This window comes from Salvelinus fontinalis, chromosome 1 (assembly GCF_029448725.1).
Source record: "Salvelinus fontinalis isolate EN_2023a chromosome 1, ASM2944872v1, whole genome shotgun sequence".
Classification (NCBI taxonomy): domain Eukaryota; kingdom Metazoa; phylum Chordata; class Actinopteri; order Salmoniformes; family Salmonidae; genus Salvelinus; species Salvelinus fontinalis.
Genome location: NC_074665.1, coordinates 60601720 through 60626757, shown reverse-complemented (window position 1 = coordinate 60626757; position 25038 = coordinate 60601720). Strand labels below are relative to the sequence as shown.

Below are 25038 nucleotides of genomic sequence, written 5' to 3'. Positions count from 1 at the left end.
TGCGTTCTTCTTCTGCCATAAATCAGAATTCAGTTTGTTACATGTAGATTGCGTGATACATGGAAACGGTAAAGCAACATTGCCCTGAACCAGAGAAGAAGATGCACCTGGCCTCAACAATTATTTTTTACAGTCTATGGCAGGAATCATCAACTACGCTGAACAAAAATATAAACCCAAACCATGGCGAACCATGGTCTATATGGCCTCAACCTACATCAAATATATATATATATTTGTATAATATTTTTCTTTCTAAACACGTGTGGTGGCTCTCGTTCATTGACATCATATCCGGTCTGCTTGTGTTGTTTTTCCTGCCTGGCGGAGGGAGTGGGGATGTACTGACGGCTGGGAGGAAGAGAGGAGCGACAAGAAAGCCTTGGGAAGAGATAAGATAGAAAGGGAAAAGGTCCTGGGTTCCACCGTCCGTCAGGTTAGGCATCAACCACCTACAGATTGCAACACCGTCTGACCAGTCACTAAACCGGGGGTGAAATGTCGTCGTCTACCAGTCGTCAGCTTAGCGAAAGCAGGGCCATTCCAACCAGGACGGTGTTGATCAACGATAGAACACAGCTACCTCATGATTATTGCACCACCCCTGGAGGCACTTTATTTTCAACAACTCCGGGAGGTAAAATCAACCCGAACCTATAAATTGTATCTTATTACTGATATGATGTGTGTTTCAGCAACTGTCGCCATTTCGCTATGCACTGTCGTGCATTGTGGCCTACAGTAGCTAGACCGATTGCATGTCAAGGCATCCTCCAAGCGTTCAAAACAAAAACAAAGGTTTGCTCAGACCCTGCCGTCACCTTTGGCAATGTGATTGGTTGGTGTTCAACGCAATGATTCTGAGTCATGTTGGCTACATTTGTAACAGTGCAATATGTTATTTATTACAATGCCTTCAGAAAGTATTCAACCACCTTGCCTTTTTCAAAAAAAAATGTTACAAGGTGAGATAAAGATTACATTGAAATCCATTTTATCGTCAACGATCCACACAAAATACTCTAATGATAAAGTGGAATTCAATTTCGAACATAAAAAAGAATATATATACAGTATATATATATATTTTTTTATAATAAAATATAACACTAATATATCTTCATTACATAAGATTTCAACCCCCTGAGTCAATACATGTTAGAATCACCTTAGGCACCGATTATAGCTGTGAGTCTTTCGGGGTAAGTCTCTAAGAGCTTTACACAACCGGATTGTACAATATTTGCAAATTCTTCAAGCTCTGTCAAGTTAGTTGATGATCATCGCTAGACAGCCATTTTTATGTCTTGCCATGGATTTTTAAGCCGATTTAAGTCCATACCTTAACTAGGCCACTCAGGAACATACAATGTCGTCTTGGTAAGCAACTCCAGTGTATATTTGGCCTTGTGAAAAGGTGAATTATTAGCTATTGTCTTGCTGAAAGGTGAATTTGTCTCCCAGTGTTTGTTGGAAAGCACACTGAAACAGGTTTTCCTCTAGGATTTTGCCTGTGCTTAGCTCTATTTCTTTTTATCATAAAAAACTCTATCATACTCTATCACTTTTATCATAAAAAAACTCCCTAGTCCTTGTCGATGACATTCACACCCATAACATGATGCAGCCACCACCATGCTGGAAAATATGAAGTGGTACTCAGTGACGTATTGGATTTTCCCCAAACAACGCTTTGTATTCAAGACAAAGTTAATTTATTTGCCACCTTTTTTGCAGTTTTACTTTAGTGCCTTATTACAAACAGGATGCATGTTTTGGAATATTTTTTTTTCTGTACAGGCTTCCTTCTTTTCACTCTGTCATTTAGGTTATTATTGTGGAGTAACTACAATGTTGTTGATCCATCCTCAGTTTTCTCCTATCACAACCATTAAACTCTAACGGTTTAAAAGTCACCACTGGCATCATGGTGAAATCCCTGAGCTTGTTCCTTCCTCTCCGGCAACTGAGTTAGGAAGGACGCCTATATCTTTGTCGTGACTGCATGTATTGATACACTATCCAAAGTGGAATTAATAACTGCATCATGCTCAAAGGGATAGTCAATGTTTTCAACAACAACAAAAAAATTCACCTATCTACCAATAGGTGCCTTTTGCTAGGCATTGGAAAACCTCCCTGGTCTTTGTGGTTGAAATGCTTGACTCGGGACCTTCTTACATTTGAGTCATTTAGCAGATGCTGTTATCCAGAGCGACTTACAGTGCATTCATCTTAAGACAGCTAGGTGGGAGAATCACAGTGATAATAAGTCAAATGTTCCTCAATAAAGAAGCTATCAGCAAAGTCAGCGCTAGTAAAGGGGAAAAGAGTCAAGTGCGATCGTTAGTTCACAAAAACATTTTTTTTTACCTTACAGAAAATGTAATGTGTGGGGTACAGAAATTAGGTAGTCATTCAAAAATCATGTTAAATACTATTATTGCCCACATAGTGACTCCATGCAACTTATTATGGGACTTAAGCACATGTTTACTCCTGAACTTATTTAGGCTTGCAATAACAAAGAGTACTTATTGACTCACGACATTTCATTGTTTATTAATTAGTAAAAAATCTTACAACATATTCCCACTTTGACATTATGGGGTATTGTATGTAAGCCAGTGACACAAAATCTCATTTTAATCCATTTTAAATTCAGACTGTAACACGCGGAAGGCCAGAGAGGACAAATTAATTTAAAAAAATTGTTCCCTCGTTATGTCGATCACAACGTATTTATCTTATCACTACATAACAAAAGTTGTTTTGTCGAGATCACAAGATAATCAAAAGTACCATGCATCATCCATTCATTAGTTCAGATGCAAAATAACAACTTCATCAAGGAGCCGTATGGCTTTGTTGAGTGCAATGTGGGGCATTTGAGCCCTGAATGATACCTGACAAGCAGCACTGTCTCCTAAGCTCCGTGCCGCCCCCAAGACCACAGTCAATCGCATGCAAGGAACTACAGAGCTAACCTGGCTAGTTTTGTGAGCTAGCTAGATAGTCTTGTTAGCTAGCTTGTTATCTATTCTGGTTGTTAGCTTGCATAATTGATGTGTATAATTATAAGGGATGCTTCATGTTTGTGGGTAATATTTACATTGGGTGAGCTCCATGCCTGACAGGCTTATCTGATTAAATTTCAGCCTCCAGGGCTGATAAGTCAGGAAGCTGCCTTATAGGCTGTTTTTATAGGCAAGTCTTATTGCAGGTAGATTAGCTGTGAAAGTGCTTTATAGCCATATGCTTATCTGATCCAGGGGGTGAGCTCTATTCCTGGCAGGCTGATCAGATTCAATAGCAGCCTCAGCAGCTGATGTCAGGATACTTGTAGACTGTTTCATGTGTAAGGCTCCTTGCAGACAGCCAACTAGGTAGCATCCTGCCTTATCAGCCTCTGAGGCTTCTAATGAATCTGATCAGCCTGTCAGGAATAGAGAGCACCCAGTCTTGATCATATAGATAATGCATCCTGACTGCTAATCTGCCTGCAAGGAGCTTTACCTATGAAACTGCCTACAAGGTAGAATCCTGATTTATCAGCCTCTGAGGCTGCTATTGAATCTTATCATCCTGTCAGAAATGGAGCTCACCCACTCTGTACATTTTAAATATTATATAATAAACATAAAGTGTCCCGTACAATTATAAACATATGTTATGAAAGCTAACAACCAGCATATATAACACGCTAGCAACAAGGCTAACTAGCTAGCTTGCTCACAAGACTAGCCAAGTTAGCTACATTGTTGCTTCCATGCGGTTGACTGTGGTCTTGGAGGTGGCATACAGCCTGGGAGACAGGGCTGCTTGTTAGGCATCGTTCAGGGCTTAATTGCCCCACGAAGGCTCAGATGCCCCATGAGCTCTTGGCTCAAGATAAGAGACATTTAGCTTGTTAACATTCTAACTTATAAACAGATAATGAGTGCCAAACACAAATGAAAGCATGATGTTAGGATTAAATGTACCATCCCTTAGTGTAGTAATCAATAAAAACATACGCTGATCCACCATGGGCTCTGCCTCAGCCATACTGTCAATCATCAATGCGTCTATTTCTATTTATAGAGTTAATCTTGTGATCCTGACAAAAACAACTTTTGTGATGTCGTGATCATGAGATAAATAAGTTGGGATCTCAACATAACGAGGGTATATATTTTTTTTAATTCATATGATCTCTCTGGACTTCCGTAGTAACACAACAAAATGTGGAAAAAGTGAAGGGGTGTGAATACTTCCTGAAGGCACTGTAGGTAGTTACAATGTATTCATATATTCATACATGCGTGGCTGGTTTGAGGAAGTATCTGAATTTCATTGTCCCAGACAGTGCTTTTGCATTTAAATAAATATTTCACTTTTATTGAAATAATGTTTATAGAAAGCTAAGGCCTCTGCTTTTTGTTTACAGCTTTTTGTTTGACGATACTGTAAACAATTATCCCAGCATCTGATGTAGGTGCCTAGGCCATGTTGTACATGACACGCCATCTTTTGTTTAAAAATATGTAACGAACTAAACAGGTTTATTTCTATACATTCGATGGTTGTAACTAATATGTCAAAGATGTTATTAAATAATCACTCTCCTTTATCATAGGGACCAGGATCATCTACGACCGTAAGTTCCTATTGGACCGGCGTAACTCCCCCATCGCCCAGACCCCCCCGGCCCATCTGCCCATCATCCCCGGGGTGACCAGCCTCAACGTCCTGACCGAGAACAGAAGGAACGAGGCCAGCAACCACATCAAACCCCACAACAGTCATGGCAAGACAGCCACCGGTCAGTGGGTGCCATATCCTCTGACTACTGTTGTCATGCCATACAACATGCTCTCTCTCTGTAGTCCATGTCAACCATGTTTTATCATGGAACCCCTGAGTCAAATTAGTAATAACAAAGGTATTACACCCCCTGCTTTAGAGTACAGATGACATTGTATTTGTGTTCTTGTGTTTTAAAGGTGAGGATGCTCAGTTTGAGATGGACATCTGACCTCACCTGAGGAACAACAGAAGAAGAAACAAACCTGGTTCCTGTGCTGTGCGCCAGTGGCTTGGCTTGTAGAAACCAATGTTGTGAGCTCTCACAGCAGCCATCTTCTTTAGCTCTCTGTCTTGCCGTCACTGGGTGTGATGTATGTAAACCACGCAGATAAACTATACCATGTAATACGTTAACTGTACGGCCAACTTGGCCCCATACTGTGGCTCTGTTTCAATGTCCATGCTAGCATACCACTTAGAATGAAGCAATGTATTTGACATGCATCCTAAGTGGTATGGTAGTGTGGATATTGGAATGTAGCCTGCATGTGTTGTTGCCAACTCTTCTATCGTTGTCAAGCCATAGTTTGGCATGACAATGAAACAACACAAAGAGGAGTTGGCTACAATACAAACTGACTGGGCTACCAGGCTATGGCTAACCCTGAGACCTAGCGGAAGACTCTGCAGGTCTATTTGAATAGGTCTCAGGGTTACCAACTGCCGTAAATGTATTGTATGTACTTCAGCCACACAACAAGGGAAAGAGTCTAAAGGTAACCAGAGATATTCTTAACCATTAACAAAATCTAGACGCCCAAGTCAAGGCAGTAATCTAAACTGACCATTCTGTATGTGTCCTTAATACCAGAGTACACTGTAATCAAAGCCGTCTTTACTGCTTTAGACATTTTATAATGGGGCCTAAGAAACTGTACAACATCTACTACTTGTACTACTTTGTAGAGCAAAGTACTGGCCTTAGAATCCTCTGTCAAAGGGATTGATATTACTTATCCTTTTCAGAACCTTTGTCATTGTTTGGGTAAAATGTTCATAAAAAAAACAAAAATGGATATGCTCTTGCCTGCCTGTTTTGTAGTCCGTTAGTTACCAGCAATTAAACTCATAAGGGATGATGTGACTGATTTAAATTCTAATTAGCTGAGAATTTCATCATCATTCCAAGCCTTGAATATCTATCCATCACCAATACAAGCCTGACTTTGTTGCGTTTTGGGTCTTTCTGGTAAAGGATTTTATAAAGATTTACCATTAGGAAAACTGGCTTTCCGTTTGTGGTGATGGTTTGATAGATTTGCAAAATGAAAGGAGAAAATGAATTTATACATTATTTCAGGCTATTCTAAATGTTAAACAATCCGATAATTACTAAATACATTTGAATTAGCTACATGAATGGTTTGTATTTTGTCGCAAAAGAGATTTGAAACTACAAACCTAACTGCTGTTCTAATTTGAATTAAAAGCATTTTTTTTAGAAATTTCAATGCCAGTGGACACTGTTACAGCAAGATCAATAAAGTTCCTTATGATGAGGATTATGCTGTTCTCCCTGTTTTGTCTGTACACATGGTTTCACATGGTTGTGATCACATTGATAACAAAAGTACACGAATGTCCAACACATTTGTCTTCTGCTTTTTCCCAGTCCCAACCCCTCCAAAAGACAGATATACACATAGAGAGGAATATACATACATCCAGTTGCTTTGAGCAGGTGTTGGAGATTAGAGTGTACACAGTATGTTCAATAAAAAGAAAAGACTCCACATACTGCAAGCTATTTTCCCAGGTGTGTTCAATGTCACGCTTGGGTACACTGTATACAGTGGGGAGAACAAGTATTTGATACACTGCCGATTTTGCAGGTTTTCCTACTTACAAAACATGTAGAGGTCTGTAATTTTTATCATATGTACACTTCAACTGTGAGAGACGGAATCTACAACAAAAATCCAGAAAATCACATTGTATGATTTAAGTAAACAATTTGCATTTTATTGCATGAAATAAATATTTGATCACCTACCAACCAGTAAGAATTCCGTCTCTCACAGACCTGTTAGTTTTTCTTTAAGAAGCCCTCCTGTTCTCCACTCGTTACCTGTATAAAAGACACCTGTCCACACACTCAATCAAACAGACTCCAACCTCTCCACAATGGCCAAGACCAGAGAGCTGTGTAAGGACATCAGGGCTAAAATTGTAGACCTGCACAAGGCTGGGATGGGCTACAGGACAATAGGCAAGCAGCTTGGTGAGAAGGCAACAACTGTTGGCGCAATTATTAGAAAATGGAAGAAGTTCAAAATGACGGTCAATCCCCCTCGGTCTGGGGCTCCATGCAAGATCTCACCTCGTGGGACATCAATGATCATGAGGAAGGTGAGGGATCAGCCCAGAACTACACGGCAGGACCTGGTCAATGACCTGAAGAGAGCTGGAACCACAGTCTCAAAGAAAACCATTAGTAACACACTACGCCGTCATGGATTAAAATCCTGCAGCGCACGCAAGGTCCCCCTGCTCAAGCCAGCGCATGTCCAGGCCCGTCTGCCCGTCTGTTCTGTTATAATCTCCACCCGGCACAGCCAGAAGAGGACTGGCCACCCCTCATAGCCTGGTTCCTCTAGGTTTCTTCCTAGGGTTTGGCCTTTCTAGGGAGTTTTTCCTAGCCGCCGTGCTTCTACACCTGCATTGCTTGCTGTTTGGGGTTTTAGGCTGGGTTTCTGTACAGCACTTCGAGATATTAGCTGATGTACGAAGGGCTATATAAAATAAACTTGATTTGATTTGAGTCTGAAGTTTGCCAATGACCATCTGGATGATCCAGAGGAGGAATGGGAGAAGGTCATGTGTTCTGATGAGACAAAAATAGAGCTTTTTGGTCTAAACTTCACTCGCCGTGTTTGGAGGAAGAAGGATGAGTACAACCCCAAGAACACAATCCCAACCGTGAAGCATGGAGGTGGAAACATCATTCTTTGGGGATGCTTTTCTGCAAAGGGGACAGGACGACTGCACCGTATTGAGGGGAGGATGGATGGGGCCATGTATCGCGAGATCTTGGCCAACAACCTCCTTCCCTCAGTAAGAGCATTGAAGATGGGTCGTGGCTGGCTCTTCCAGCATGACAACGACCCGAACCACACAGCCAGGGCAACTAAGGAGTGGCTCCGTAAGAAGCATCTCAAGGTCCTGGAGTGGCCTAGCCAGTCTCCAGACCTGAACCCAATAGAACATCTTTGGAGGGAGCTGAAAGTCCGTATTGCCCAGCGACAGCCCCGAAACCTGAAGGATCTGGAGAAGGTCTGTATGGAGGAGTGGGCCAAAATCCCTGCTGCAGTGTGTGCAAACCTGGTCAAGAACTACAGGAAACGTATGATCTCTGTAATTGCAAACAAAGGTTTCTGTACCAAATATTAAGTTCTGCTTTTCTGATGTATCAAAAAATGCAAATGAATTACTTAAAAATCATACAATGTGATTTTCTGGATTTTTGTTTTAGATTCCGTCTCTCACAGTTGAAGTGTACATATGATAAAAAATTACAGACCTCTACATGCTTTGTAAGTAGGAAAACCTGCAAAATCGGCAGTGTATCAAATACTTGTTCTCCCCACTGTACATTGAAGAGTCTTTCTTTTTTAATCAGTCACAGAGATAATTTTCACTTTAGATCCTTTTTCTGGGAAAAGAGCTTCAAAGAACATAGCGGTAAAAAATGAATTACAGGGGGCAGTTGAATCACGTCCGAATCGTCCTTTGGAAAAACAGACATGCTTGGGTTTGTCGCGTTCGAAACGACTGGGAACTCGGAAATCTCCGACTTCAGTGTGTTGAAGACAACTGGGAACTTGAAAAAAATGTTGCTCCGACTAAGAAAAATAATTTTGAACGGTCATCCAACTCGGGAATAGTCTGCAACTCTGGCCTCTTTCTAGAGCTCTGACTTTCCTGCTTGAAGATCACTGGCGTCATGATTTAACCTCATTTTTTTAGTTCCCAGTTGTCTTGAAAACACCCAATAATTAAATAACGGACATTTTAATAGTAATACAAGTCCTCTGCAAATATGACACCATAAGGCTATATGGGTTGTAGTTCCTCAGCCCTAGAGTCAATTATTGAATAGCCCTGGTGCAGGATATTGTTTTGACCACTAGGTGGTATGCAATGTCAAGTGTTTCAAGTACAGCAAATACTTTTGGTCATGTAGTGTATGTGGACACATGCTCGTCGAACATCTCAGTCCAAAATAATGGCCATTAATATGGAGTTGGTCCCCCCTTTGCTGCTATAACAGCCTCCCCTCTTCTGGAAAAGGCTGTCCACTAGATGTTGAAACATTGCTGCGGGGACTTGCTTCCATTCAGCCACAAGAGCATTAGTGAAGTCGGGCACAGATGTTGTGCGATTAGGCCTGGCTTGCATTCGGCTTTCCAATTCATCCCAAAGGTGTTTGATGGGGTTAAGTTAGGTCTCTGTGCAGGCCAGTCAAGTTCTTCCACACCGATCTCAACAAATCAATACTGTATATACCTCGCTTTGTGCACGGTTGCATTGTCATGCTGAAACAGGAAAGGGCCTTCCCCAAACTGTTGCCACAAAGTTGGAATCATCTAGATTATCATTGTATGCTGTAGTGTTAAGATTTACCATCACTGGAACTAAGGGGCGTAGCCCAAACCATGAAAAACAGCCCAGACCATTATTCCTCCTCCACCAATTAGGCCTGGCTCGCAGTCTGGCTAGCATTCTCCTGGCATCCGCCAAACCCAGATTTGTCTGTTGGACTGCCAAATGTTGATGCGTGATTCATCACTCCAGAGAACGCGTTTTCACTGCTCCAGAGTCCAATGGCTGCGAGCTTTACACCACTCCAGCTGACGCTTGGCATTGCACATGGTGATCTTAGGCTTGTGTGCGGCTGCTCGGCCATGGAAATCCATTTCATGAAGCTCCCGACGAACAGTTCTTGTGCTGACGTTGCTTCCAGAGACAGTTTGGAACTCGGTAGTGAGTGTTGCAACCGAGGACAAACATTTTTTACGCACTGTGTGCTTCAGCAGTCGGCGGTCCCGTTCAGTTTGTAGTATTGTGTGGCGTCTACCACTTCGCAGCTGAACCATTGTTGCTCCTAGATGTTTCCTCTTCACAATAACAGCACTTACAGTTGACCAGGGCAGCTTCAGCATGGCATACATTTGTTGGAAAGGTGGCATCCTATGACAGTGCCATCTTGAAAGTCACTGAGCTTTTCAGTATGGGCCATTCTACTGACAATGTTTCCCTATGGAGATTACATGGCTGTGTGCTCGATTTTATACACCTGTCAGCAAAGGGTGTGGCTGAAATAGCTGAATCCACTAATTTGAAGCCGTGTCCACATACTTTTGTTTATATAGTATATATCCAAGCGATGTGTGAGTGTGTGTTTTATGTGGCTGTGTGTGTGTGTGTGTGTGTGTGTGTGTGTGTGTGTGTGTGTGTGTGTGTGTGTGTGTGTGTGTGTGTGTGTGTGTGTGTGTGTGTGTGTGTGTGTGTGTGTGTGTGTGTGTGTGTGTGTGTGTGTGTGTGTGTGTGTGTGTGTGTGAATGTGTGTTTTATGTGGCTGTGTGTGTGTGTGTGTGTGTGTGTGTGTGTGTGTGTGTGTGTGTGTGTGTGTGTGTGTGTGTGTGTGTGTGTGTGTGTGTGTGTGTGTGTGTGTGTGTGTGTGTGTGTGTGTGTGTGTGTGTGTGTGTTTTATGTGGCTGTCAATTCAAGTCTATGGGCGAAATATCCCCTCCCCTATTGGAATTTGAATGTTTTGAACACCTGCGAAATCATGATTTGTCCAAATGATTAGTGAAGAAATATGGATTGGATCCCACAGTCTATTGACACACGTTACGATTAAGCAATAAGGCCTGAGGTGTTGTATATTTAAGTAACAAGGCCCAAGGGGGTGTGGTGTATGGCCAATATACCACAGCTAAGGGCTGTTCTTAGACATTACGCAACGCGTAGTGCCTGGATACAGCCCTTAGCCGATATTATAAGCGGGTTACCAACGTAGTTAGAGCAGTAAAAATACATATTTTGTCAATCAGCATTCAGGGCTCGAACCACACAGTTTATAATGGGCATTATAAACTGGGTGGTTAGAGCCCTGAATGCTGATTGTCTGACAGCCGTGGTATATCAGACCGTATACCACGGGTATGACCCCCAAAAATGTTTTACTCTTCTAATTACGTTTGTAACCAGTTTATAATAGTAATAAGGCACCTTGGGGGTTTGTGGTATATGGCCAATATACCACGGCTAAGGGCTGTATCCAGGCACTTTGCGTTGCGCTGTGCATAAGAACAGCCCTAACCCTATTGACCCCACACCCCGGGACTTATTGCTTAATTATGAACCAGGTGGTGCAAGCCCTGAATGTTGATTGGCGGACACAAAAAAAAAAAATTACTCTTCTAATTACATTGGTAGTTTATAATATCAATAAGGCACCTCGGGTGTTGGTTGTATATGGCCAATATACCACGTCTAAGGGCTGTGTCTTATTGCTTAATTATAAATTGGGTGGTTCAAGCCCTGAATGCTAATTGGCTGACATCCGTGGTACATCAGATTGTATACCACAGGTATGACAAAACATGTATTTTTACTGCTCTAATTATGCTGGTAACCAGTTTATATTAGCAATAAGGTACCTCGGAGGTTTGTGGTATATGGCCAATATACCATGACTAAGGACTGTATCGTGCCTAAGAACAGCCCTTAGCCATTGTATATTGGCCATATACCACACCCCCTTGGGTCTTATTGCTTAAATAAACCACCCCTGATGCTGCGTTCATAACCAAGTGGGAAGGTGGTATTAACCACATACTACTGGGAAAAATCCACTTGAACACCCTTCCAACTTGTAATTACTAGTGGGAAACGCGTACATTCTTGATCTCCGACTTCTCCCGCATGCTGTCCTCTGACTTCACCTCCTAAGGAGGTTAAATGTAACAGCAAAACATTATTTATAAAAAGCAATCTATAAATATGGTCGACGGTATCAGTATAATCATGTCTGAACCATTATCTTCCTTAATTTTCAGCTGTTATTTTACCCAAAAGCTTCTCGTTGTTTTTGAGTTGTGTTAAAATAAGTTATTCAGGGGCCTCCCGGGTGGCGCAGTGGTATAGGGCACTGCATCGCAGTGCTAACTGCGCCACCAGAGTCTCTGGGTTCGCCCCCAGGCTCTGTCGCAGCCGGCCGCGACCGGGAGGTCCGTGGGGCGACGCACAATTGGGCTAGCGTCGTCCGGGTTAGGGAGGGTTTGGCCGGTAGGGATTTCCTTGTCTCATCGCGCTCCAGCGACTCCTGTGGTGGGCTGGGCGCAGTGCGCGCTAACCAAGGGGGCCAGGTGCACGGTGTTTCCTCCGACACATTGGTGCGGCTGGCTTCCGGGTTGGAGGCTCGCTGTGTTAAAGAAGCAGTGCGGCTTGGTTGGGTTGTGCTTCGGAGGACGCATGACTTTCGACCTTCGTCTCTCCCGAGCCCGTACGGGAGTTGTAGCGATGAGACAAGATAGTAATTACTAGCGATTGGATACCACGAAAATTGGGGAGAAAAGGGGATAAAATTTTAAAAAAATAAAAATAAAAAAAAATAAAAAAAAATAAGTTATTCATTGTTATTTTAATTTGTTAGTAACCATTTTATAAAAGCAATAAGGCACGCGAGTCTGTGCTATATTTTGAATTCAGTCACAGGCAGGAAGTGGGGGGGACATTATTTTTTACATATATTTTTTATCCAGCAGGATAAATACTCCAAACAGCCTTCCCGACTGCTCGGAGAAGTCCACATGGTCCTGAAGCAAACCATTGCCTCGTTTTGTATGTCTCCCCCTTCCCCAGTGAAAGTTGTGCCCCTGGTCACAGGTAAATAGTTTGACTGGCCCTATGCCTCGTGTCGGGTTAAACACCATTTACCTATGACTATATCATGAAATAGCATGGCCTCTTGAGCCTTATTGCTTAATTACCTTAATGTAGCTCAGATCTGTCTTATTCTTATACAAAAGGACGGAGGCCATTTTGATTGAATGTTTGAAGACAGGAAGTCATGAAAGGAAGTCTTGTTTTAGAAGAGAGCCTCAAAATTGTGGTGTTGAATTTCCTAATTACTGTAGGCTAGTTCAGGTCAGCCTTACCTGAGAAGACTGAGGTCATTTTAAATGATGTTTGATGACAGGAAGTTACAAATGTTTTAATTGTATCTTTATACTGAGGTGTTCTTCTTGTTCTACATTCTGACAATAACAACATGATGATCAGCACGTGGGTATGGGTGTGTCTACGTAAAACCTGAAAGTCATTGAGTAATTCAGAAACTATCCTTTTCTGATTCATCATCAGTTAATCCCGTTGAAAAGACATGGGGAGAATAAGGCTTTACAGAAGACTGTCACGCCCTGATCTGTTTCACCTGTCCTTGTGCTTGTCTCCACCCCCCTCCAGGTGTCACCCATCTTCCCCATTTTCCCCTGGGTACTTATACCGGTGTTCTCTGTTTGTCTGTTGCCAATTCAACCAGCGTTTTGTCTCAGCTCCTGCTTTTTCTAGTCTCTTTTTCTCACACTCCTTGTTTTGACCCTTGCCTGTCCTGACTCTGAGCCCGCCTGCCTGACCACTCTGCCTGCACCTTTGCCCCTACTCTGGATTACCAACCTCTGCCTGACCTGACCCTGCCCGCCGTCCTGTACCTTTGCCCCTACTCTGGATTACCAACCTCTGCCTGACCTGACCCTGCCTGCCGTCCTGTACCTTTGCCCCTACTCTGGATTACCAACCTCTGCCTGACCTGACCCTGCCTGCCGTCCTGTACCTTTGCCCCTACTCTGGATTACCAACCTCTGCCTGACCTGACCCTGCCTGCCGTCCTGTACCTTTGCCCCACTACCCTGGATTATCGACTCCTGCCTGCCTTGACCTGTCGTTTGCCTACCGCTGTTGCTGTAATAAACATTGTTACTTCAACACAGTCTGCATTTGGGTCTTACCTGAAACGGGATAACGACTGTATGGAGACAGGATTAGTATACAACAAAGTACATCAGTACTCAGAAGCATAGATGTCAGCATCTGTGTCAAGCACTGGCTTTGCTAGTGTCAGTTTTTAAGTAGTTTTTCCACAGGCCGATGTACTGCCGGCAACCAGAAAACTGATGGTTTCAGATACCAGGTAGCCTATACCATCTCCTGCTGTTGTGCCCTTAAAAAAGGTGCTTACCAGTGGAAGACCCCTAAACTAGCTCCAGGGGGACATCTGTCACGAACGTCATAGTGAGGAGACCAAAGCGCAGCGTGATGTGAATACATCTTCTTTAATGAAACGAAGACCACTTAACAAACTAATACAAAACGAACGTGAAGCTAAGTATAATGATGGCAGACATACATCTCATAGACAATCCCCCACAAACCAAACTGGAAAATGGCAACCTAAATAGGATCCCCAATCAGAGACAACGATAAACAGCTGCCTCTGATTGGGAACCAATCCAGGCCACCATAGACCTACATAATGCCTAGACTACACACACACACCTAGACATACCCAAAACCCTAGACAAGACAAAAACACACATACCACCCTCGTCACACCCTGCCCTAACCAAAATAATAAAGAAAACAAAGATAACTAAGGTCAGAGCGTGACAACATCCAAATGCTTACTTATAGGCCCCTAACCAACAATCCAGTTTAAAAAATATGAATAACAATAAAAAATAAAAGGAACAAAGAATTAAAGAGCAGCAGCAAAATAAGAAGAGTGAGACTATATAAAGGGGGTATCGGTACAGAGTCAATGTGCAGGGACACCGGTTAGTCGAGGTAATTGAGTTAATATGTACATGTATATAGAGTTATTAATGCATAGATTTTTTATTTAACCTTGATTTAACTAGGCAAGTCAGTTAACAACAAATTCTTATTTACAATGACGGCCTACCCCGGCCAAACCCGGACAACGCTGGGCCAATTGTGTCCCTATGGACTCCCAATCACAACCGGGTGTGATGCAGCCTGGATTTGAACCAAGTACTGCAGTGACACCTCTTGTACTGAGATGCACTGTCTTAGACCACTGCGCCTCTCGTTAGCCCACTGCGTCAAACGGGAGCCCAAGATAATAACAGAGAGTAAAAGCAGCATGAAAGACGGGGTGGGGAGGTGGGCAATGAAAATAGTCTAGGTAGCCATTTGATTAGATGTTCAGGAGTCTTATGGCTTGGGGGTAGAAGCTGTTTAGAAGCCTTTTGGACCTAGACTTGGTGCTCCAGTACTGCTTGCCGTGCGGTAGCAGAGAGAACAGTCTATGACCAGGGTGGCTGGAGTCTTTGACAACTTTTAGGGCCTTGCGGCCTGGTATATAGGTCCTGTACAGTGATGTACTGGGCCGTACGCACTACCCTCTGTTGTGCCTTGCAGTCGGGGGTCAAGCAGTTGCCATACCAGGCAGTGATGCAACCAGTCAGGATGCTCTCGATGCTGCAGCTGTATAATCTTTTGAGGATCTGAGGACCCATGCCAAATCTTTTCAGTCTACTGAGGCGGAATAGGTTTTGTCGTGCCCTCTTCACGACTGTCTTGGTGTGCTTGGACCATGTTAGTTTGTTGGTGATGTGGACACCAAGGAACTGGAAGCTCTCAACCTGCTCCGCTACAGCCCCGTCGATGAGAATGGGGGCCTGCTTAGTCCTCCTTTTCCTGTAGTCCACAATCATCTCCTTATTCTTGATCACATTGAGGAAGAAGTTGTTGTCCTGACACCATACGGCCAGGTCTCTGACCTCCTCCCTATAGGCGGTCTCGTCGTTGTCGGTGATCATTATGTCATTGGCAAATTAAGGATGGTGTTGGAGTCGTGCCTGGCCGTGCAGTCCCTAGTGAACAGGGAGTACAGGATTGGATTGAGCACGCACCCCTGAGGGACGGCAGCTCCGGACTGAGGGACGGCAGCTCCGGACTGAGGGACGGCAGCTCCGGACTGAGGGACGGCAGCTCCGGACTGAGGGACGGCAGCTCCGGACTGGCTGACGGCAGCTCCGGACTGGCTGACGGCTCTGGTTGGTCATGGCTGGCTGACGGCTCTGGCTGGTCATGGCTGGCTGACGGCTCTGGCTGGTCATGGCTGGCTGACGGCTCTGGCTGGTCATGGCTGGCTGACGGCTCTGGCTGGTCATGGCTGGCTGACGGCTCTGGCTGGTCATGGCTGGCTGACGGCTCTGGCTGGTCATGGCTGGCTGAAGGCTCTGGCTGATCCTGTCTGGCGGAAGGCTCTGGCTGATCCTGTTTGGCGGAAGGCTCTGGCTGATCCTGTCTGGCGGAATGCTCTGGCTGATCCTGTCTGGCGGAAGGCTCTGGCTGATCCTGTCTGGCGGAAGGCTCTGGCTGATCCTGTCTGGCGGAAGGCTCTGGCTGATCCTGTCTGACGGAAGGCTCTGGCGGCTCCTGTCTGGCGGACGGCTCTGAAGGCTCATGGCAGACAGGCGGCTTTGCAGGCTCATGGCAGACGGGCGGCTTTGAAGGCTCAGTCCAGACGGGCAGTTCATGCGGCGCTTGGCAGACGGACAGTTCAGACGGCGTTGGGGAGACGGGCAGCTCAAGCGCCATTGGGCAGACGGGCAGTTCAGGCGCCGTTGGGCAGACGGGCAGTTCAGGCGCCGCTGGGCAGACGGGCAGTTCAGGTGCCGCTGGGCAGACGGGCAGTTCAGGCGCCGCTGGGCAGACGGCAGACTCTGGCCGGCTGAGATGCACTGTAGGCCTGGTGCGTGGTGCCGGAACTGGAGGTACCGGGTTAAGGACACGCACCTTCAGGCTAGTGCGGGGAACAACAACAGGACGCACAGGACTCTGGGGACACACAGGAGGCTTGGTGCGTGGTGCTGGAACTGGTGGTACCGGGCTGGAGACACGCACCATAGGGCGAGTGCATGGAGGAGGAACAGGGCTCTGGAGACACACTGGAAGCCTGGTGTGTGGTGTAGGCACTTGTGGTACTGGGCTGGGGCGGGGAGGTGGCGCCGGAAATACCGGACCGTGCAGGCGTACTGGCTCCCTTGAGCACTGAGCCTGCCCAACCTTACCTGGTTGTATGCTCCCCGTCGCCTGACCAGTGCGGGGAGGTGGAATAACCCGCACCGGGCTATGTAGGCGAACCGGGGACACCATGCGTAAGGCTGGTGCCATGTAAGCCGGCCCGAGGAGACGCACTGGTGGCCAGATGCGTTGAGCCGGCTTCATGACATCCGGCTCAACGCTCAATCTAGCCCGGCCGATACGTGGAGCTGGAATGTACCGAACCGGGCTATGCACGCGTACAGGAGACACCATGCGCTCTACTGCGTAACACGGTGTCTGCCCGTACTCTCGCTCTCCACGGTAAGTACAGGGAGTATGCGCAGGTCTCCTACCTGACTTCGCCACACTCCCTTTAACCCCCCCCCAAGAAATGTTTGGGTAGTACTCACGGGCTTCCAGCCTTGCCTCTGTGCTGCCTCCTCATATCGCCTCCTCTCGGCTTTCGCTGCCTCCAGCTCAGCTTTGGGGCGGCGATATTCTCCTGGTTGAGCCCAAGGTCCCTTACCATCCAATTCGTCCTCCCATGTCCAGAAATCCTGTGTAGGTGGGTCCTGTTGCCGCTTGACACGCCGCTTGGTCCGATTTAGGTGGGTAATTCTGTCACGGCTGTCTAAGGGTGAGAGAGTGGACCAAGGCGCAGCGTGTGAAAAATACATCTTCTCTTTATTATTAAGAAGAAAAACGAAACAAAACAACAAATAGACGAACGTGAAGCTATATAAATGAACTAAGTGCACACATGCAACATAGAACATAGACACAGACAATTACCCACAAAACCCCAATGCCTATGACTGCCTTAAATATGGCTCTCAATCAGAGACAATGAACCACAGCTGCCTCTAATTGAGAACCAATCTAGGCAGCCATAGACATAACCAGACAACTACACTAGACACTACAAAAACACATACATTCCCCATGTCACACCCTGACCTAACCAAAAAACATAAAGAAAACAAAGAATACTAAGGCCAGGGCGTGACAATTATGGTGGAAAATAAGTATTTGGTCAATAACAAACAAGCAAGATTTCTGGCTCTCACAGACCTGTAACTTCTTCTTTAAGAGGCTCCTCTGTCCTCCACTCATTGCCTGTATTAATGGCACCTGTTTGAACTTGTTATCAGTATAAAAGACACCTTTCCACAACCTCAAACAGTCACACTCCAAACTCCACTATGGCCAAGACCAAAGAGCTGTCAAAGGACACCAGAAACAAAATTGTAGACCTGCACCAGGCTGGGAAGACTGAATCTGCAATAGGTAAGCAGCTTGGTTTGAAGAAATCAACTGTGGGAGCAATTATTAGGAAATGGAAGACATACAAGACCACTGATAATCTCCCTCGATCTGGGGCTCCACGCAAGATCTCACCCCGTGGGGTCAAAATGATCACAAGAACGGTGAGCAAAAATCCCAGAACCACACGGAGGGACCTAGTGAATGACCTGCAGAGAGCTGGGACCAAAGTAACAAAGCCCACCATCAGTAACACACTACGCCGCCAGGGACTCAAATCCTGCAGTGCCAGACGTGTCCCCCTGCTTAAGCCAGTACATGTCCAGGCCCGTCTGAAGTTTGCTAGAGAGCATTTGGATGATCCAGAAGAAGATTGGGAGAATGTCATATGGTCAGATGAAACCAAAATATAACTTTTTGGTAAAAACTCAACTCGTCGTGTTTGGAGGACAAAGAATGCTGAGTTGCATCCAAAGAACACCATACCTACTGTGAAGCATGGGGGTGGAAACATCATGCTTTGGGGCTGTTTTTCTGCAAAGGGACATGGACGACTGATCCGTGTAAAGGAAAGAATGAATGGGGCCATGTATCGTGAGATTTTGAATGAAAACCTCCTTCCATCAGCAAGGGCATTGAAGATAAAACGTGGCCGGGTCTTTCAGCATGACAATGATCCCAAACACACCGCCCGGGCAACAAAGGAGTGGCTTCGTAAGAAGCATTTCAAGGTCCTGGAGTGGCCTAGCCAGTCTCCAGATCTCAACCCCATAGAAAATCTTTGGAGGGAGTTGAAAGTCCGTGTTGCCCAGCAATAGCCCCAAAACATCACTGCTCTAGAGGAGATCTGCATGGAGGAATGGGCCAAAATACCAGAAAGTGTGTGAAAACCTTGTGAAGACTTACAGAAAACGTTTGACCTCTGTCATTGCCAACAAAGGGTATATAACAAAGTATTGAGATAAACTTTTGTTATTGACCAAATACTTATTTTCCACCATAATTTGCAAATTAATTAATTAAAAATCCTACAATGTGATTTTCTGGATTTTCTTTTCTAATTTTGTCTGTCATAGTTGAAGTGTACCTATGATGAAAATTACAGGCCTCTCTCATCTTTTTAAGTGGGAGAACTTGCACAATTGGTGGTTGACTAAATACTTTTTTGCCCCACTGTATGTGTACATTTATTTTGCAACGCTCGCGCATGCGACACGAGCGGTGTGGTCAGCAGGTTAGTCCCAGGGTCCTTAGCTTATTGATGAGCTTTGAGGGTACTATGGTGTTGAACGCTGAGCTGTAGTCAACGAATAGCATTCTCATATAGGTGTTCCTTTTGTCCAGGTGGGAAAGGGCAGTGTGGAGTGCAATAGAGATTGCATCATCTGTGGAACTGTTAGGGTGGTATGCAAATTGGAGTGGGTCTAGGGTTTCTGGGATAATTGTGTTGATGTGAGCCATGACCAGCCTTTCAAAGCACTTAATGGCTACAGACCTGAGTGCTACGGGTCGGTAGTCATATAGGCAGGTTACCTTAGTGTTCTTGGGCACAGGGACTATGATGGTCTGCTTAAAACATGTTGGTATTACAGACTCGGACAGGGAAAATGTCAGTGAAGACACTTGCCAGTTGGTCAGCGCATGCTCGCAGTACACGTCCTGGTAATCCGTCTGGACCTGCGGCTGTGTGAATGTTGACCTGTTTGAAGGTCTTACTCACATCGGCTGCAGTCGCCCGGAACAGCTGGTGCTCTCATGCATGGTTCAGTGTTATTTGCCTCGAAACGAGAATAGTAGTAGTTTAGCTCGTCTGGTAGGCTCGTGTCACTGGGCAGCTCTTGGCTGTGCTTCCCTTTGTACAGTCAAGTACAATAAAGCTACATCCAGGAGAAAAACTCACAGGGAAAAGGGGCTTAGAATACAATTTGATCATTAAAAGACCAAAACATTTATACAAGGTATTTGACCGAACCAAGAACCTAATCTGGTGAAATGAGATTTGAGTCAACACTTACACGTTTCCAGCCTCGACCGCTCCATAGGTCCACTGTGCTTTGATCTCATCCAGAAAATATAAAATCAATATTACACATTTATTAACAGAGAGATGTAGACTGAATATGAACATGCAGATTACGTTTTCAAATACATTCCACCATATATCCAATGAATAAATCAGTTCTGAAAAATGAAAGGACATAGTTAGAATGCTATGTCTGTTTCATGATCTGAAATAGTTTTCACAGTCACAGCTAGATAGCTGGTGAGTGCTTAATTTATCATTAGTGAAAGTGTAGGCTATAGGTAGCCGGGAAGGTGGTAAGACTGTAGGAGACTGTTGGTGTGTTGGTTTTAGAGGTTGAGCTATTGGGATGGATGAGGACGTTTTAAAACATAAACATAGCCTACTTTAGTCCGCTGAGGCTCCTATACATACATTTCCAAGTTAAACAAAAAAAAATATTATTGTTGTTCACTTCCCTAAGAGACCAGGCAGTACTAGACACATCTGGTGATTTGGAATGAGACTATGATTACACCCAATCTTACAGAAAGAAACAGATTGTTATTTTCTTCCTGCTGAAACCTTGTTTATAACAGGCATAATCGGAGGAGTAGGTCTGCCCTGGCTCCTAAGACAAGGCCTGAGAATACTAGTGCATTGGCACACAAACACACACACAGGTGGTCTCCCGTAGAGGGTACGAAAAGTGTTCTAAAGCCGCCAAACAACTCGTTATATGACTGTGTTGGGTAATTGGAAATTCATTCTATTTTGATGAAACTGTTTTCTAGCTTCAAATTAAACTGTTGTCTAGTTTTGTGAAGCGCAGTGGAAATTATTGGCACAACAACTGAATCTTGCAATGCCTGGGAATCTGCCCACATAGGAAAGGACTGGGGACAAAATCAATGCAGTGAAATTGGGGTTCCCTGGGGTTTGTCCAAACATCAAAACACTATCAGAATTCTAGATCAGTAAAGTTTGAAAACTAGCTCTCAAAATGGAGATAATAAGTGCATTCTACGAAGACAGAGAAAAGCAATTAAAATGACAGACGATCCTATTTAATGTGTACAACAAAGTGTCAACTAGACCAAGACAACTTTTGATTAAAACCCCAAACTTTCCATAGCTTTCATGTGCAGAAGGAGTGATATCACATTTCATATTTTCAAATATGATTGATTAGTCTAGGTTTGAAGACAGCAAAGTACATAACAAAGTAATGTAGAGAGACATTTCACTGTCGTCTTTGATGTCTGCTAATGATGAATTGCAGACACATCTATATTGTCTATATTATTGTGCAGGTCAATTAAAGCAGAAGGAATATATTCATGCTTTATACTTTATGCATAGTGTTCGGGCCCAGACTAAATTAACTAAATGAACAAAGGAGCTCTGAAATAAAGGAGCTTTTCTCTCTGAGTGACAGTTCATACAGCTGTGTTTCAAATGGCACCCTATTCCCTATACAGTGCACTACTTTTGACCAGGGCCGATAGGTCAAAAATATTGCACTATGTAGGGAATAGGGTGCCATTTGGGATGAAACTTCCCAACCATTATGACTGCCTCTCAAGTCTAAGAGTCTCCACACAAGGCTCCAGCAGTATCCATGTACAATACCTGATTCAAATCCAGAGACTGTGTTTATGTCTGTGATAGCACACTACAATGATAGATGGATTGCATTTAAAAAGCGCCACTTACTGATTCTGCAAACACCCTCAACCGAATGGCTCTCCAGAGGGTCAGCCCAACGCATCACTGAGGACACACTGCCTGCCCTCCAGGACATTTACACCACTCAGTGTCAAAGGAAGGCCACGAAGATCATCAAGGACCTCGCCATCCGAGTCACGGTCTGTTCACTCTGCTACCATTTAGCAGACAGACAGTACAGGTGCATCAAGGCCAGGACCAAAAGACTGAAAAACAGCTTTTATCTCCTGGCCATCAGACAGTCATTGCACCATCTCCTGTACTAACAGACAAAGATAGACTCACTTACACAAAACACACACACAAGCTCTCTCTCTCACACACACACACACCTACCTTAAACACATGCAGACTCCTGTTCTCACATATAAACACTCACACACACACATACGCCCATACTCACAAATGCACACACACAAACACACTCACACAGCCAATGCTGCTGTCCCATGTACAGTTGAAGTCGGAAGTTTACGTACACCTTAGCAAAATACATTTAAACTCAGTTTTTCACAATTCCTGACATTTAATTATAGTAAAAATTCCCTATCTTAGGTCAGTTAGGATCACCACTTTATTTTAAGAATGTGAAATGTCAGAATAATAGTAGAGAGAACGATTTACTTTTATGCTTTAATTTCTTTCATCACATTCCCAGTGGGTCAGAAGTTTACATACACTCAATTAGTATTTGGTAGCATTGCCTTCAAATTGTTTAAAACTTGGGTCAAACGTTTCGGGTAGCCTTCCACAAGCTTCCCACAAAAAGTTGGGTGAATTTTGGCCCATTCCTCCTGACAGAGCTGGTGTAACTGAGTCAGGTTTGTAGGCCTCCATGCTCGCACATGCTTTTTCAGTTCTGCCCACAAATTTTCTATAGGATTGAGGTCAGGGCTTTGTGATGGCCACTCCAATACCTTGACTTTGTTGTCCTTAAGCCATTTTGCCACAACTTTGGAAGTATGCTTGGGGTCATTGTCCATTTGGAAGACCCATATGTGACCAAGTTTTAGACTAATATCTTGAGATGTTGCTTCAATATATCCTCATAATTTTTCTCCCTCATGATGCCATCTGTTTTGTGAAGTACACCAGTCCCTCCTGCAGCAAAGCACCCCCACAACATGATGCTGCCACCCCGTGCTTCACGGTTGGGATGATGTTCTTCGGCTTGCAAGCCTCCCCCTTTTTCCTCCAAACATAATGATGGTCATTACGGCCAAACAGTTCTATTTTTGTTTCATCAGACCAGAGGACATTTCTCCAAAAAGTGTGATCTTTGTCCCCATGTGGAGTTGCAAACCATAGTACGGCATTTTTATGGCGGTTTTGGAGCAGTGGCTTCTTCCTTGCTGAGCGGCCTTTCAGGTTATGTCGATATAGGACTTGTTTTAGTATCTGTGGATATAGATACTTTTGTACCTGTTTCCTCCAGCCTCTACACAAGATCCTTTGCTGTTATTCTGGGATTGATTTGCACTTTTCGCACCAAAGTACATTAATCTCTTGGAGACAGAATGCGTCTCCTTCCTGAGCGGTATGACGGCTGCGTGGTCCCATGGTGTTTATACTTCTGTACTATTGTTTGTACAGATGAACGTGGTACCTTCAGGCGTTTGGAAATTGCTCCCAAGGATGAACCAGACTTGTGGAGGTCTACAATTTTTTTTCTGAGGTCTTGGCTGATTTCTTTCGATTTTCCCACGATGTCAAGCAAAGAGGCACTGAGTTTGAAGGTAGGCCTTGAAATACATCCACAGGTACACCTCCAATTGACCCAAATGATGTCAGAAGCTTCTAAAGCCTTGACATTTTCTGGAATTTTCCAATCTGTTTAAAGGCACAGTCAATTTAGTGAATGTAAACTTCTGACCTATTGGAATTGTGTACAGTGAATTATAAGTGAAATAATCTGTCTGTAAACAATTGTTGGAAAAATAGATGTACTAACCGACTTGCCAAAACTATAGTTTGTTAACAAGAAATTTGTGGTGTGGTTGAAAAATGAGTTTTAATGACTCCAACCTAAGTGTATGTAAACTTCCGACTTCAACAGTAAGTATGAATGTTGGACAACTTTAAAAGTATTTTTACTGCTACATTTGTTTAATTCCTATATATTTGAATGAACAGTATACATTTAAGCTAGACAGGGAATCCATAATGAGAGGGAAAGGGTTAGGATTGGATGAGGGTTTGTAAGCTTCCATCTCCATTCCAGACACTGCACAAAAAACACACACACACAATCCGTATCTCACCTGATCTAAAATATTCCTTGGAAGTCGTTTATGGAGCTTTCTATAAAAAGAGGTACATTAAGTTCCACAATTGACAACACTGTGAAGAGAGGAGACCGTGAGTGAGAGTGAGAATGAGAGTGAGAGTTTTGATCAGACTCAAACTGGGAGAGCTTAGTGCTCACACGAAAAAATACGATACTCAAATCAATCAAATGTATTGGTCATACACATACTTAGCAGATGTTATTGCGGGTATAGCAAAATGCTTGTAAATATATATGGTATACTATGGTAGGAATAATAAGGTATTCACTGTAGTGTTTTTGCAGACTTTACTGTAGTATTTACTGTATTTTACTGTAGTATTTACAATTTACTACAGTATAAATTATGTAGTATTTTTGGGGGAATATACCATATTAATTACTATAGTGTTGTTGCGGTCTGTAGTATACTGTAGTATTTACGTTGTGTTTTTGCTGTCTGTAATACACTGTAGTATTTACTGTAGTATTTTTGCAAACTGTAGTAATGTTTACTCTAGTATTTTGCAGATTGTTCCCTACTGTAGTATTTATTGTATTGTTTTGGGGGATATTACTGTAGTATTTACTAAAGTGTTTTACAAATACTGAAAGAGAAACATTTCCATAACCTGTAGATAGGTAAGATTACATTCTGCCCCCACATTCTGAAATTGCATTTTTGTCCCCCCCCTCCAGTTGTATCATTGGAATGTGATACAAAACGAGGTAATGGCGTGCTTTAGGGCCATGCTGACGCCTCCGAGCAGTCGGGAAGGCTGTTTGGAGTGTTTATCCGACTGGATAAGAAATTAATAAAATACAAATACATTTTAAAATGATGTCCCCCCCA

At 43.9% G+C, this 25038-nt stretch overlaps 1 protein-coding gene across 1 annotated transcript; it reads left to right on the top strand.

Annotated features, from left to right (window-relative positions):
• Positions 1 to 307: 307 nt before the first annotated feature.
• eif4ebp2 (eukaryotic translation initiation factor 4E binding protein 2) lies at positions 308 to 6353 on the top strand. Its single transcript, XM_055928391.1, has 3 exons — positions 308 to 637; positions 4619 to 4804; positions 4986 to 6353. Exons 1-3 carry the CDS (start codon positions 499 to 501, stop codon positions 5015 to 5017), a joined length of 357 nt encoding a protein of 118 aa, XP_055784366.1. The 5' UTR covers positions 308 to 498; the 3' UTR covers positions 5018 to 6353.
• Positions 6354 to 25038: the final 18685 nt, after the last annotated feature.